This window comes from Sinohyriopsis cumingii, chromosome 12 (genome assembly GCF_028554795.1).
Source record: "Sinohyriopsis cumingii isolate HCF-2022 chromosome 12, ASM2855479v2, whole genome shotgun sequence".
NCBI lineage: Eukaryota > Metazoa > Mollusca > Bivalvia > Unionida > Unionidae > Sinohyriopsis > Sinohyriopsis cumingii.
This window is the reverse complement of record NC_142972.1, coordinates 20,456,597-20,473,457: the sequence shown is the minus strand read 5'-3', so window position 1 is coordinate 20,473,457 and position 16,861 is coordinate 20,456,597. Positions and strand designations below refer to the sequence as shown.

General features: G+C 32.0%; 1 protein-coding gene across 1 annotated transcript in view; it reads right to left on the bottom strand.

Annotated features, from left to right (window-relative positions):
* Positions 1-15,157, bottom strand: part of LOC149786066 (dynein axonemal heavy chain 5-like) — a 101,608-nt gene extending 86,451 nt beyond the window's left edge. The window contains exons 1-4 of the mRNA XM_089978111.1: positions 14,992-15,157; positions 14,180-14,260; positions 12,352-12,584; positions 11,373-11,399 (exon numbers count right to left, since the gene is read on the bottom strand). Of these exons, the coding sequence (XP_089834237.1) occupies positions 11,373-11,399; positions 12,352-12,584; positions 14,180-14,260; positions 14,992-15,157 (507 nt within the window). The remainder of the gene's footprint in view (positions 1-11,372; positions 11,400-12,351; positions 12,585-14,179; positions 14,261-14,991) is intronic.
* Positions 15,158-16,861: the final 1,704 nt, after the last annotated feature.

Sequence of the window (16,861 nt, the reverse complement as noted above, 5' to 3'; positions counted from 1 at the left end):
ATTCAAGTGGATTTTGGTAAGATGGAGTTATTCTCCCTGACATGCACATAGATAAAAATTTTGTCACGAGTGTTGGTAAATTTGGGTTTAGTGCCTAAGTATTATGTCATGGTGACCTAATTTTAGTATTACTGAGTTACCATGTTAAAGATGCATCCACATACTAATTTTTATGACTGCAGGTGAAACAGGGTAAAAATACTGAAAGTATAATGAACAAATGGTTGTAAATATATGTCATTGTAAAAGCTAGGTTACGGCAACCTACTTCTTGTATGTCCGTGGTAATGCTCCAAGTGATAAGAGTATTGATGAAAAAGGTCCTAGATATTGAGAATATGATACATAAATGACTGGAGAAAAAACACAAATGTTGCTTAAGCATGTAAACTAGGTTGCTCTGACTTAGTTTTGGTATGGCTGAGTCACTCTTATTTAGATGTTTTCACAAACCATGCCATAAGGGAATGACTTAAAGCCAATCAAACATGGAAATTAGATCACAATGGCCTATGATACATTCATATACCAAATTTCATGAGTAAGTAAAATTGATGCCAAGATATTTAGAGAGTGATGAATGAACAATCAAAAGAAAATATAAACAAATGCACACACACCTGGGCATAATGGTTTATCCCATCAAAATTTTTCTTGTGAGAGAATAACAAGCTAACTACAAAGTGCAGTTACTCACAAATAAAATATTTAAAAAGAACATTAACAAATTGAACTTTTTAGCATCTTTATCATTTAAATAAGAAAAAGGCTTTGACAATTTTCTCTTCAAGAATACAACATCTGTTGCCCAAGTAACAAATCATGACAACATTTACTTTGTCAATCAAACTTTGTAGCAATTCAGAAATGACACTGGACAAATTGGTGAAGAGGGTGTAAATTTTAGGATCCATGCCATGACTTGGTTAAATCTGAATTTAAGTTATTACAAAGTGCATTACAATTGAGTTTTCTTGTTGTGCTAACTGCCTTGGAGAGTTTTGAATTTTATAACCATTTCCTGTTCTATTATAATACCTGTATATTCAAATTTATAAAGCTAACTCTAGAAATCCATCTAACTGAATCAATACTAGCATTTTAAGAAATCCATAACCCTTTTCCATATATTTAACCCCTATTAATTATTTAAAAAAATGTTTAAAATTGATACTCTTCTAGTGATAACTTCCCCATTATGGTTTCCTTTTCTTAGCTAGCAATGTTCTTTCCAAGTGAGTAGTAATTTTTGTTCCATATATTGCCCTGGAACTAATTCTCTGCCCCATTAGACTGACACAGTTGACCTTAACCTTTCCATATTTTTCATAGCTACCTAATTCATAAAATGTAAAGAGAGACAACCAGTTCATTAACTGTAAAATATAAAAGGATTTTTAACCCTATAAGAAAAACAACTGAAACTAATGAAGATTAAATAATTAATGATACAATAATATCACTTTTACCACTGTCACAATTTTCTAACCAGTCTTAATATAAAAATACAGTAGATGGAATTGATAATTTATAAAAGAATATGAGGTTAATCTGGGATGCCTCAAGTATTGAGAAAATTCCCCAAAGAAGAACTTAAGATTTTTCTACAAGCACTGGTTAAAATGGTAAACCGAGGGAAAAAGCACAACAGTTTATTTCAATACAAATTAACAGTTCATTAAAATATACAATGAAATTGCAGAATCTACAATCTGAAATCTCAGTGTTGTTATGATGCTACAAATATTGTGCCTGGAGCTCAGTAGCTACCAAAATAATTGGTGTGGGATACAACATGTTGAATTCTAGTGGCCCAGTTGGCCACTTTAAAATACTGTGATTTGTTGAACAGTTGTCAAAAACATAACTACAACAATATCACACACAGTATAAATAATTTATAATGACTCTTAACATGGAAATAAGCTCTGAAGTTAAAGCTAACAAATTTATTTCAAAGTGCCTTCTCTGGGTTACTGAATTTAAATCATGCTTAGTTTAATAGTTCAGTGGGTTACCATTTCATTTAAAATTTACTGAACCCTAAAAGAGAATGATTATCTAGATGTTGATTGGCTATCCCAATGCTCATACTTGGATACAAATTATCTGAATCAATGCAATCATAAAAAAGAACTTAACAGTGTTCCAAACAGTTAATGTCAACATTATGTTACTTCATTGTGGGTTACAAGACTCATAACAATATGTATTAGTGTATTATGTGCACACAGTTATTTTCACAGGCATGCACAGATAAGGTATATATTTTCTAAAATTGATCAATGTATATTTTATTATCAACATTTCCAAGTTGTTACACTAGAAAATTTACTGGAGGTAATGAATGCACAAAATTAAGTACAGCAGTGCTCCCAAATTATAATGCCATTCAGAGAGATATAAAAGTGTATGGTGATCCAAGGGAGGTCACCTTATACATGTACTCATCTTAAAAAATGTAATTCTACCAGTATAGACCTTTTCAATAAGTTAATTATTTCCCTTAGATAGGGGTTGCTGTCATCAATTAATCAACTTCTGGTTGATGCCTTTATCGACTTTGATTATATGGTGTTACAAATCACTTTTTAAACAATGATGCTTTAGAAAGGTGTAAAATCCTGGAACTTAAATCTTACCTAAGAGAACATGCATAGAATATTAGTGGGAAAGGAAGAATTTTTCAAACGAGCAAATGGGGGATTACAGTGTTGGGCCTACAAGATGAGAATTTTATTTTGTCAATGAATAATTGGACCAGAGATCAGTGTAACATTCCAGAATTTACAGACAATGATGTTTGAGTTTAGTTTTGACAATGAAGGCAAAGTGACAGCTGAAGAGTGAAGAGAAAGACATTAATTTTCCTATCTCCTCAAATTGGCCTAAAAATAAAAATCTACATATCCTGTACTTTTTGTTGCGGTATTTATACATCTGATTTCCAAGGAAAAAAAAGTATCCCAATAAATTGTTAAAAAGTAATGACAAAAGTGTGTCCTATCTCATTAGTTTCGCTTGAAAAATACCTTCGATAAGAGAATAAATGTATGGCTTTACCTTCACAATATACCCCACCCCTCCTAATTAAATTCCAAAAATTATTACAATATACAACTAATTATGCATTTATAATAGTGGAGGACCTTAATGTTGTACATGAGTTCTTTTTCTTGACTCTCGTTTTACTCTTTTTCAGGTTGGGTGATACCCATAATTATATTTCTTTTGTACATTAGACCTCAAGTGTGATGTAATCTTAAACAAGAAGCAGGAATATTTTTTCAAGTGCAAGGACAATCGGCCATAACAGACAAGAACTGGTGTGATTTTGTGGTTTGGATCTTGAAGCAACCACCATCTATTCAATGCATTCCATCTGATTTAGAACTGTGGGATATTATGGTAGAAAACCTAAATTCTTTCTATTTGAAAGGAATTGATCCTAAAATGTACACAACCATGTGCTTAGATGTATTTCTTTGTAAAGTTGGTCAACGATGATAAGAAAGTGATTGTCAAATTAATAACATAAGGGGACATTTAAGTCACTTATGGACTCAATAGATTTGAATATAAGGTTAATCAACAATATAAACTAAAGAGTTTAAATTTGTTAGATTAAGATTGCAATTGACATGAACACATATTGTTTACTAAATTAGTTGTAAACCTGTTTTTATATAGGCAGATGTTTTTAAAACTCAAAATTGTTGCCACAGAAATTACGAAAGTAAAGTCATCAAGAATATATTCATAGCAGATAGCTGAAACACAGCCTGCAGAAGCAGAAGTGGAAGTTAACACATGCGCAAAAGATGCACGAAAGAGTTCCTACCAGGGGAAGACTACAACACTTATTGAAAAGGTCTAATAATGGGATCCATGACCATATATATGTTGTATCAAGGACTGTGCTGTACTGAGACACTTCTAGTGAGGGACTACTGTATACATAAAGTATGATGCGATCCATGACTATGCTCATGTTGTATCAAGGACTGTGTTGTAATGTGTTGCTTTACAGTTACAAATCACTGTATACGTATAGTATAATGGGATCCATGACAATACCCATGTTATATCAGGGACTGCGTTGTACTGAGATGCTTATAGTGAGGGACATAGTGAGGGACTACTGTATACATATAGTAGAATGGAATCCATGACCATATCCATGTTATATCACTGCATTGTACTGAAATGCTAATAGTGAGGGACTACTGTATACATATAGTAGAATGGAATCCATGACCATATCCATGTTATTTCAGGGACTGCCTTGTACTGAAATGCTTATAGTGAGGGACTACTGTATACATATAGTATAATGGGATCCATGACAATACCCATGTTATATCAGGGACTGCGTTGTACTGAAATGCCTATAGTGAGGGGCTACTGTATACATATAGTAGAATGGGATCCATGACAATACCCATGTTATATCAGGGACTGCGTTGTACTGAAATGCCTATAGTGAGGGACTACTGTATACATATAGTATAATGGGATCCATGACAATGCCCATGTTATATCAGGGACTGCGTTGTACTGAAATGCCTATAGTGAGGGACTACTGTATACATATAGTATAATGGGATCCATGACAATGCCCATGTTATATCAGGGACTGCGTTGTACTGAAATGCTTATAGTGAGGGACTACTGTATACATATATAGTATAATGGGATCCAAATAAATGTAAACATGAGGTAGATGTAGTATGAATCTACGTTATCTTTAAAGGGTGTGCAAGTAAATATTGAAAGCAAGCAGTTATGACAGGTGTGCATATACATACACAGACAATGGAACAATCAAATAATCTGACAAGAGGCAGAGAATTGAGGTTTCATAAAGGATACATGCAAGATATATGAAACTGTAGGTACTGAGAAGTGTGATTCACAATGCATGATGGACTGAATGGTTCTAAAAGTAATATATAAAGTTACATCATACTCAGTGAAATATATATGCATTTTCTATATATACATATACACACTGAGGGATTGTGCTCATATAGTGGTTGAAACTGATTTGTGTGAATAATATTTTCATGCTTCTATGCAACTAGAGAGAAAAAGAATATAAAATTTTACATGCTATGAAAGAAATAATTCAGCCCTGTATTCTTGGAACTCATAGTGAATCTAAAGGTCCCCAAATTTGAACATTCACCAGTTTTAAGCTAAATTAAACTAAACAAGTTATTTCCTAATGAACATTAATTCCTTCCCCAACAGGAGTGCATTAGAGTAGCCATCAACAAAGAGACTGATATGGAAAGTTGATTTAAAGGAATGATAGTTCTGACAACCTTGCATAAAGATATGCCATGACAGTGACACAGGCATGTCTGGACAATATTCAAACCCTTTATCTCTGGTTGCAAGGTACCATGTGTAGGAGGGATATTTCACTGTGATAAAGTATGTGTTAAAATGCATCAACATATAATGTAATGTCAATGTAGGGTCAAAACAAGGTTTGATCACTCTAAGTGTAATAGAGTTACAGAGGTATAAGATAAACAAATGCATGAAAATAAGGTTACACTGACCAAGTTTTTGTATGGTTGAGTTACTATTTTTGAGATGCATTCAGACATAAAATTTCCAGGTGTGTAGGTGAAACTGGGTTCAGTATATTTAGGTAGTATGCATGTGTGTGATTTAGATATTTAGCATAGCTTTAACAATCTTTCAGTCATATCGCTAAAATGTCTGCAGTGTGGCAGTTGATAGTGATGCCTAGCACTGGGGCATCATGTAGCAGACATGTAGCATCATGTCCTACACAGTGACATTATCCGGACACCAGGCTGACCAGTCCTAATACTAACCTCTTAATGCTGAGTGCCTAGCGAGGCAGCTGTTGGTACCATTTTTTAAGTCTCTGGTATGATTCGGCTGGGATTTGAACCCACAACCTCCTGCATCTGACGATTTAGGTAGTAATTAATGATAACTGAAAATGCATAGGTTAATCAACCTGGAAATTTAGATCCCTGTGAACTTGTCTCTCAGTACGATTGAGTTTACCGAGATGCATCCAAATATTTAACTTTTACGACTGTAGGTTAATTACAGCTCATGATACTTAGGGTGTAATGAACAAATAGCTAAAAATTAAAATTTAGGTGACTGTGACCTACTTTGGAATGAATGAGTTACTCTCTTTGAAATGCATCTATATGCCTATTTTCATCAGTACAGCTGTAATAGGTCAATGCACTGTGGTCAATTTTACACAAACAACAATTCTTTCTACAGCTCTATCCAATAATGACAAATGTAGTTTGCTACCACTTATAAGCATGCTCTATAATTTGTATTTTTTTATGTTTGGATATATCTTTGATAAACTTATCACACAGGGCCAGCTGTCTTGCTTCTGCATTGTCATACCATTCTTCACATTTCTTCTCAAGGCTGGTAATTGTGGATGCCATCTGTATATTAAAGCTGAGGACATTTCTCTAACTGCAGAGATATTTGCTGTATTTGCTGGATATTTCAGATGTGTTCTCTGGATGTTTCGCTATCTGCACTGAAAGTTTCACTGGTGACTCAATGTTATTTAAAGTTTTCTTGTACAATATCATACAATGACATTTCGGTTATTTTATTATATTATTTGCCAAGTTTTTACTGTGCTTACTCCAATGCAATCCCTAACAAAGTTAATTTATTTAGTGCTCCTGATGCATATTCAAACAATTTTATAGCAGTTTTGGGGCCTCTTTAATGAATTTATATAACACATTCAAGCTAAAGAAGCAATTTAATATTTTCTTGGATGTTGCATACACACCATGAGTCTGGTAATTAAATTCATGTACCAGCCACAAAGGGGAAGTCTTTTACAATAATATATATATATATATATATATATATATATATATATATATATATATATATATATATATATATATATATATATATATATATCAAACCTTCTTTTTGTATGACTGAGTTACTGGGCATGAGATACATCTCACCATTTTTTTAGTTTAGATATAATAGGGTCCAAGATACTGAAAGTGTAATGAGCATAAAGTTGAAGATACAAATTACTCAAGTGTGATATTTTGGCCACTGTGACCTATTTTTCTTATGGTCAATTTACTCTCTTTTAATAATTGCCAGTAAAATAGGGTCCAAGATATTGAGGGTGTAAATAACAGATAAGTGAATCAAGTTATGCAAGCCAGAAAATTAGGTTACTGTGATATGGCTTGGTGTAGCTGCAATAGTCTTAAGATGCATCCATATACCAAGTTTCAACAGTGTAGGTGAAATAAGGTCTAAGATACTGAGATACAACAAATGAATGAATGAAGAAACACACAACCAAAGAAATGAATTCATGAACAAAATTGAAACATACTATATCCCCCTCTCAATTTTCAAGCCAAGATAATAAAAACTGAAATTTCAGAATCTTCCTAAATCTGGTACCTCTAATAATCTGGTCAATGACATTTGACATAAATGTACTTGAAGTATTCTAATTGATTTTTTTAGTCTGAGCTTATACTTGAATTTCAAGGCAAAAGGTTTTAAGAATACAGGGCCTGGCCTACTTCTAAGCTGCATGCAACTGACCCTATATATTGCAAGCATATATTTAGCTGCTTATTATTGGCATTTTCAATGTTTCTAAATAAAAACAATATAATGTTAGACATTTTACTGAATTATTCATGTCTAACAATTTTATACATGTCATCTGCACAACACAAAAATAACTACAATAAAGAACATGATGCCCAAGTGAGCCTGCTGATAACTATTGAAAAGCAAAATGCTTGGGTTCTTGGATAAAAAAATATCAAAGCAAAATGCTTGCAGACATTTTGCTGTTTTTAGTAACAGTGGCCATATTTAACTGCAGATTCCATCCTTGGATGCTTTCTGTCATATTTAGTCACATTCTGTTCTATGGTCTGTGAGAAGATGCCATATGCAGCTTTTTTATGTTTTGAGTAAAAGTGAATCATTTTTTTATAAAAAAATTGAAATGTCTTTATGCCAGTATGCTTTCTAATTTGGTCCAATTATGTTCAGTGAGTTTTATGAAGTCATCTAAAGGTTAGAGAAAGCCACTGGCATATCTACACATTTTAGTACAGACATTCATATTTGATGGCAGAACAGCATCATTTCAACAAATCTGAAAGGATTCCATATCAGAATGATTTCTTTTAAATTTAGTTCAGTTCTCTTCATCAGTTTTTGAAAATCTATTTGAGGCTTTTATATTTTTTACATCTGTAGCCATATTTCATCACACATTAGCATCGTTTGTACAAAACTTGAAAAGCCTTGATGCCAGGGTGCTTTCTATTAAATTTATTCTAATTCCTATTCAGGGGTTTATAGCAAGAAGCTGTTTGAATGTTTTTCTATCTATATTTTTGGCACTCATATTTAATGGTGAATATGCATTGGCACAAACCTGAAAGGCCTTCATTCTAGTATGCTTTCTGTCCAATGTAGTCTGATTCTGTTCAGAAGATTCTGAGAAGTGAGATTTTCTATTTTTAGTAAAGTTATTCATATCTGGTGGCGGATCAACATTATTTGTATCAACTTGAAAAAGGTCTTCAAGCCACAATGTACACTGTCAAGTCTGTGTGAAATGGGTCAGCATTTGTGAGATGAAAAAAAAAAAAAATAGCATTTGTTGATGGATGATGGATATTGATGACGAATAATGGCCAAAGTGCATTACCATAAGCTAACTTGATCTTACAGCCAGATGAGCGAAAGACTGAACAAAAAAGATTCTGTATAATAAACTTGGTATCTATAGTTTACCTGCTCTCTCTAAAATTGGTTTCCTACTACAGATCAAAAGACATACATTTATTGTGGCTGAGGGAATACAATTTTATAAGAAAAGTACATTAATCAAATCGAAATATTTTTAAATTGCAGAAATCATAGCAGTCACTATCTCAACTGTACTGATCAACATACAAATTATTTTTCTATTAACTGATATATGTATATGTTGCCTCATTTGAAAAAATATTCTGTCATGAAAATGTGACATTTTAGAAAGAATGGTTTTTATTTGTGAGGGGGAAAAATGTGAAATTATACTTTTTGATGTAGGGTAATGCAGTCACTGATTAAGAATGGTCTTTCTTAAAAGAACCCTCTGAAGAGGGGACAACTGAACTTTCATATAACATTATAATCTTTTATAATGACTTTTCTTGATATAATTGACTACTATGGTTATTCACAGAACCGTATTGGAGAGTTTTAGTCATTGTGCAAGAAAGCTAAATGGAAAATGGTTAGCATTGCTGTAGCTGGCTCTAAAAATACTGACCATGGAACATGTAATCTTACTGGTGAAGCGAAAATGGAACACACAGCAAATGAAGAATGAATGGAAAATGAACAAGGACTAAATGCAAATAGAATGCACCATGAACACAAATTAAATGATTATGTAAAATGGAAAGCAAACATGTAAAACTCAGAATGCAGAAAGGATGAATTAAAATGGAACAAAATGCACACAAATATCATCAATACATTTTGAAAATCGACAACTTTCAGGCTTCAACAGAATTTCATTGTCAAAAGCCCTTATCTATGATAATCCATAATTCTTTACAATGACATGGAATGATTCACCCCTTTTAGGCTGATAACATTCTTGTCAAGGAAGACAAAACTAACTGCCTTTGATGTGATGATGACATCATCAGTGGTTGCATCTATAAACCTTTATTTCCATGAAATTCAAAATAGAAACTACTTTACTGATAACTACTCTACATCTATATTTTTACATTTACCGCTGTTGCAGTTATATTTCTATTTATCAAAAATTCAAGCTGTCACTTGCATTATAGTCATTTGCTGTTTTACTTATCTGAAATTCAATGATGTCTTTTGCATTATATTCATATGCTGTTTTATTTATCTGAAATTCAATGCTGTCATTTGCATTATAGTCATTTGCTGTCTTATTTATCTGAAATTCAATGCTGTCATTTGCATTATAGTCATTTGCTGTCTTATTTATCTGAAATTGAATGCTGTCATTTGCATTATAGTCATTTGCTGTCTTATTTATCTGAAATTGAATGCTGTCATTTGCATTATAGTCATTTGCTATTTTGTTTAACTGAAATTCAATGCTTGTCATTTGCATTACAGTCATGTGCTATTTTATTTATCAGAAATTCAATTGCTATTTTTTTCATTGTAGGAATTTGCTATTTTATTTACCTGAAATTAAATGTTGTCATTTGCATTATAGTCATTTGCTGTTTTATTTATCTGAAATTCAATGCTATCATTTGCATTATAGTCATTTGCTGTTTTATTTATCTGAAATTCAATGCTTTCATTTGCATTATAGGCATTTGCTATTTTATTTATCTGAAATTCAATGCTGTTATTTGCATTATAGTCATTTGCTATTTATTTATCAGAAATTCAATGCTGTCTTGCATTATGTGCATTTGCTATTTTACTATCAGAAATTCAATGCTGTAATTTGCATTATAGTCATTTGCTGTTTTATTTATCTGAAATTCAATGTTGTCTTGCATTACAGTCATTTGCTATTTTATTTATCTGAAATTCAATGCTGTAATTTGCATTATAGTCAATTTGCTATTTTATTTATCAGAAATTCAATGCTGTCATTTGCATTATAGTCATTTGCTATTTTTATTTATATGAAATTCAATGCTATCTTTTTCATTACAGTCATTTGCTATTTTATTTATCTGAAATTCAATGCTATCTTTTGCATTACAGGCATTTGCTGTTTTATTTATCTGAAATTCAATGCTGTCTTGCATTACAGTCATTTGCTATTTTTATTAAAGCACATTTTAAATAATACATGGTACAAATGCACCTCAAAACTTGGAAATGGAAAATCTGACTTTGAACAAACTATTTCCATTTCATTCTAAAAGAGCAAAAATAAAAGTAAACAATGAAATAAGGCAAAAAATACATAATCAGTAAACATTTATGCCACACCAGGTGAAAAACAATAAGATGTGAGCTGAAAAGCAAACATGAACGGAACACATATTAAATGATTTATGAATTGCTTTACGAAGTTGATCCTGATGTTTGTGAAAATCCTCTTCCAGGGGAAATAAATTTTGAACTGAAAACTGCCTTTATTCATAGAAATTCTGAAAATGCCATACACTAACAGCTTCATTAATACAATAGCCATTACATGTTGAAAGATACAATGGGCACAATAAACAAGCCATGATCCTATTACAAGTCAACATAGACAATAAAACTGTATTAGAAAGCTTATATCACAGTCCTAGTCATTCAACCACATTAACACCAATTATTACCTCTTCTTTATGATCTCTATGTTTAACCTATGGTGTAAAAATAGGGCAAAATATGATAAATCAATTGTTATTTCACAGCATTCACTCATATCTTTAACATAAATGGATGAAGGTTTATCACAAACCATATCATTAGATAAATATAGAAAATTAAGTTTCATAGGACTTATTCAAGTTCAACTTCCAGACATGTAACAAAAGATTTGTCTCAATTAGTGACTTTGTTACAAAAATGCTATTTTTAGCACAAAGACTTTAATGATCATGCCTATATTCATTTAAGCTTGAGCTGCAAATCATAGTTAAAAGAATAAGTATTTCTGAACTACACAGTTAATCCAGTTAAAAATAATAGAGAATATATTTAAAATGCTTTATGTGTATCAGCACATCAAATAATACAAGTTTAAAGTATCTAAATCCATTATGTATAATTGTACAAAGATACCTTTTCCATTATTTTGTTTTCTTTTCAATTTTTAAAACAATCAAAATTTTCCAGTTGCATTTCCCTTTTATGTACACCCTGTGCTTATTCTTTCTCATAAGAGATGAGCAGGGGAAAGAAAAAGTTTATGAAAATTGGCTATACCGGTTGTATATTATCACTATAAAAATATATATAAAGGGTGGCTGTGCATTATGTATCAATTGAATTATAAACCTGATATACAATTTTTCATACACAAGGAAACTAAATATGGGATTTGTGATAGAAACATAATTTTGTGCCTCATCACCTTGTAGTGCAACTATTAGCACAAAACTCAATATTTGGTGTGAAGTATCAAAAGAAAACATATGGTGCAGATTGTTATTTTAATATAAATTCAAAATTACAGTGCAATCCTTTCCACTCTCCAGAAATGGTGATCAAATACAAAAGGTGTTGAATTAAAATAATTCCTTCCTGAAATAATTGGTGACAAAATCTGCGATACAAGCTTATTCTTAAGACATATTAACTAACTGTTCTCACCTCTTCATCTCTTTCTTTCTGTAATCTCTCATTTTCCTCAATCTCTCGTTTAAGCTCATGAAGGCGTTCCCGTGCAGCTTTCAGGGGACCACACCTTCTTGTGTACTCCACTATAGCAATGGTGTACTGCACCAGAACAGCACAGTCCTCACTTGAGTATTTGGCACCAGCAATTGTTATTCCTTTGGTGGCATTTGGTGATGAGGATCTCTTGACGGCCTTGATTGCCACATCTGAAAAATGAAATGCCTCACTGAGAATTGGTTGACAAATCTGAAATAATGAATATAGGCCTAAAAAATCAGACTGAAACCTGCTGGTAAGCATTGAAAATAAAGCTTACACTATATTTCAAACCTGTAACAGGACTCAGAGGCAACCAGAATGCAGGGTTTGGGCAACCATTTTCACAAAGGAGAATTGTTATTAACAAATCATAACATGGACTAAAGTAAATCTCAGTGTTATAAGCTACATATTAAAGAAATGCCCTCTCAGGGATGCTGAATTTAATTGGGACCACTAAGGAAAGATCCTGTCAGACCAATGGACTACCATATGATTTTGAAATTTTCGTCAGAATCTGGACCAAAATTTGTATGATCCCATTATGGGATTCAGACTGCTTGATAGAACCTTGCCTATTCCTAAGATATCTATCATTATGTAATTTCTGTGATCTCACTCGGGAAAAATGTTTTAGCTTAATGTGAAAAGATGCAAAAATTACCTGTCTTTTTATGAAATAATAGCATGTATTATGTGACAGACTGACACTGTATATATTAAGACTAGAAAAACCTACTGGTACATGTAATAATAGCATGTATTGTGTCACAGACTGACAGAGTACATTTTGAGACTTGAAGGACCTACATGAATTAATAGCATATATTGTGTGACAGACTGACACATTATATATTAAGACTAGAAAGACCTACATGAAATAATAGCATGTATTGTGTGACAGACTGACACAGTATATATTAAGACTAGAAAGACCTACATGAAATAATAGCATGTATTGTGTGACAGACTGACACAGTATATATTAAGACTAGAAAGACCTAAATGAATAAATAGCATGTATTGTGTGACAGACTGATGCAGTATATATTAAGACTAGAAAGACCTACATGAAATAATACCATGTATTGTGTGACAGACTAACAGAGAATATTAGGACTAGAAAGACCAACATGACATTACAGCATGTATTGTGTGACAGACTGACAGTAATTATATTAAGCCTAGAAAGACCTACACAAAATAATAGCGTGTATTGTGTGACAGACTGACAGAGTATATATTGAAATTGAAGGACCTACATGAAATAATAACATGCAGACAGAAGAATCTTCAGTAATCCAATATGTTGAAGCTCAGTGGCATGTGGTTTTTTATTTAGACTTTTGCTCTCTTAAAAATCTGGATGAAAATTGAGACATGTGTCACACAAGGTAAAAAATGCCAAAAGTACCTATCCCTGTTACATGAAACTATGCTATCATATACCCTAAATATTGTCTTGAAGGAAGACATGCTTTGAATGCTAAATGTATAACTAGTCTAATACCTACAAAATGTGTAAGAATAAAGAGAACAGCACTGAATCAACAGTAACACAAATTTTATAAAGAAATCTTAGACTAGGTAAAATCTACTCTTATGGCATAAAGATGTTTACTTTGAAAGATTTTTAAGGTTTTGATTTGATCAATTATTGCATCTACTTTCAGCATAATAATCACAGTGAAATTCATTTGGTATATGCAGTTTTAAACTGGGACTGATTTTAGTTTGGACTGTTTTCCTGTTTATTTATCACCTTGTGCATTTTCCAACAAAGATCCTTCTCCTGTGACTCCCAGTTCTCCATCTTTTCCATGTGCAAGGTAGCTCTCTACAGCTGTACAACAAATGAAATTATGGTATTAATAATTACAAGTAGCACAGACAATACAAAATACATCTGCAGGAGAACTGTTTGTATTAGGTATGTTTATGGCTTACAGTACAACCAATCAATGAATCTGAATGTACCTGGGTGGGTAAAAAGAGCAAAAGTGAAGCTATAGCAAAAAATTTCTTTGGGTCTGTATGACCATGACCTTTCACATCAAGTAACCAAATCACAGCAATGACATAACTGTAGTCCTGGGTTCAATCTCAAATTTTATCATGTGCATGGGTAAATGACTGCCATTCCAGTGTTTGATACTTTCTTAATGTCATTCCAGTGTTTGATATTTTCTTTAGGGCTGTGTATCATTACTGATAATATGTACCATAGGTCTCAATACAACATGTATCCCAATCTTGAACTAATTTTAATCAAAATAACATTAAGCTCTTCACTTTGGCATTATAGTTTTGTACCACCTTAACATAACTTGCATTTAAACATTTAAATAAATGCAAAATGTACTTCGTTATCAAAACTAGTCATACTATAAGAAAACTCGAAGGAAATGGATATGATATAAAACAAAAAAGCAAGATCAGTCAGTAAAAATCTTAAAATTTGGTCCAATTTCATGCATTACTTGGCAACTTTTTAAATTTAGTTCAGATCTGTGATTGTCTGTATTATAGGTGACCCTTGTAAATGTATTTACATATTTATTCATCATCCTTTACCTCTAAGAACATCTTCAGGAAGTCCCTCTTCCCAGGGTACATTATGCAACATGTCTACAAACTTTGTGGTGTCATTCATTGTAAGAAGCATGGTCTTCCATTGGTGGCGGTCAACTCTGTCCCCTGCATCTTTTCCTTTGGCTGACAATAGTATGAATGCATGCATTTGAGTCTGATGGCATGTCAGCACAAAAAGGTTATGCAGTGCCCATTAAACATAAAAGTCTAAAAATGTAAATATAAGGAAATGCACAAACAACTCTAGGAAGATAAACCCTTCCAAAATACATGTAAACATGAAGTAAAAAAAATAAAGATAGAAGGTAAACATGTTAAAATTCTGTAGAATGTATACAAAATAAAAACATAGAAGGTAAACATGTTAAAATTCTGTAGAAGGTATATAAAATAAAATACAAAGATAAAATCAATAAAATCCTTATAATACAGGGTCAAAATTATTTATATAAATTGCATTCACTCAAAAAGTCCAAGATTCTGACAGGTGGTGCACCATCATTAAGTTCTTTAACTGAGTTCTCTTTTTCAAAAAAATTTCTCAAAGGAAGAAAGTCAATATACACTTGACAAGAAAATATTCCACTGACCATGGACATTGACTCTTCAGGAGGTATGTATGAGTCAGGTACTAGTATGTGTGTCCTATACCTGACTGGCCCAGTGCAACATCTTCTCTGAGATTTGTTTACATGAGGGATGCAACCCATAATAATAATGGGTTTTCATATTATGAAGTGTGTGAGTTTTCACTCCACATATTTTGCCAAGTATAAAGAGTATGTATCATATCGGTAACAAATACTAATTAGAAAAAAAAACTATCTGAATATTCTTCTTTAATTGTTCTTTTTTATTTGATAAATATTCTGTGCCAAAAAAGTCACTGAAATCATAAGAATGAATGTTGTGACTTTGAAGAGATGGTGTTTGAAGCCAAAGACATATACTTCTGCAACACAGAATAACCATAGAAATCAAATACTGCAAGTCAAATGGCACAGAAACACAAGACATCTCAGTAGCTAAATTGGTTAAACATATTAGAATAGTCGGTGTAAATAAAGAAGAGTCAATTTCTGGTTCAACCTTCTCAAAAGCTGCTTTAACTAGTGCACAAATGAAATGTAAATTAACGTTATATTATCAAACTTATCAAGGACAAACATAGTCAAATATTATATTTTTACATAAATGTAATTATGATCACTATTCCAAATAAAATATTCCCAACAATTTCAATATTTAATTGCAACTGCCCAACAAGGTTTCCATTTTCTATGAAGATGAATAAAACCAAAAAACAATGCAAATAATTTAAAAAGTATTTCACAACACTGAAGCAGTTTTAAAATTTTTAAGACAAAAATCAATTCATTGTATAAAGGATTCTCATTCTGTTTGTAACGAAAATTTCCATTTTTTTCCCTATTGAAATTGATTTTTTTTCAGGTTAACTTACCACCTTACTGAACGAAATCCAAAATATTTTGGCTCAGAAAATTAGCATTTTTAAAATCAAAAACTTTTGCCATTTTGAGACTCTCACATAACATTTCAATTAGACATATGACTTTGTACTAAATCACAGGATATACTGCTAGAAATAAGTTAATATACCTACTGAAATTCCTTTGAATTTGCATACAAGTCATTTTAATTTACAGAATACAAATGTTCACTGCATATGTTGATATGAACAAGATTTTTAGAAAAGGTTTCTTTTAAATTGTGAAAAGAAGCCATTAAAAATTGCCTTTGTATAAAATGAAGGACTGAATTTTTAAAAATATCCACTGATGATGGTCTTAAGGAAAATGTCCATCATCACTTAACACAGTACAAACACTTA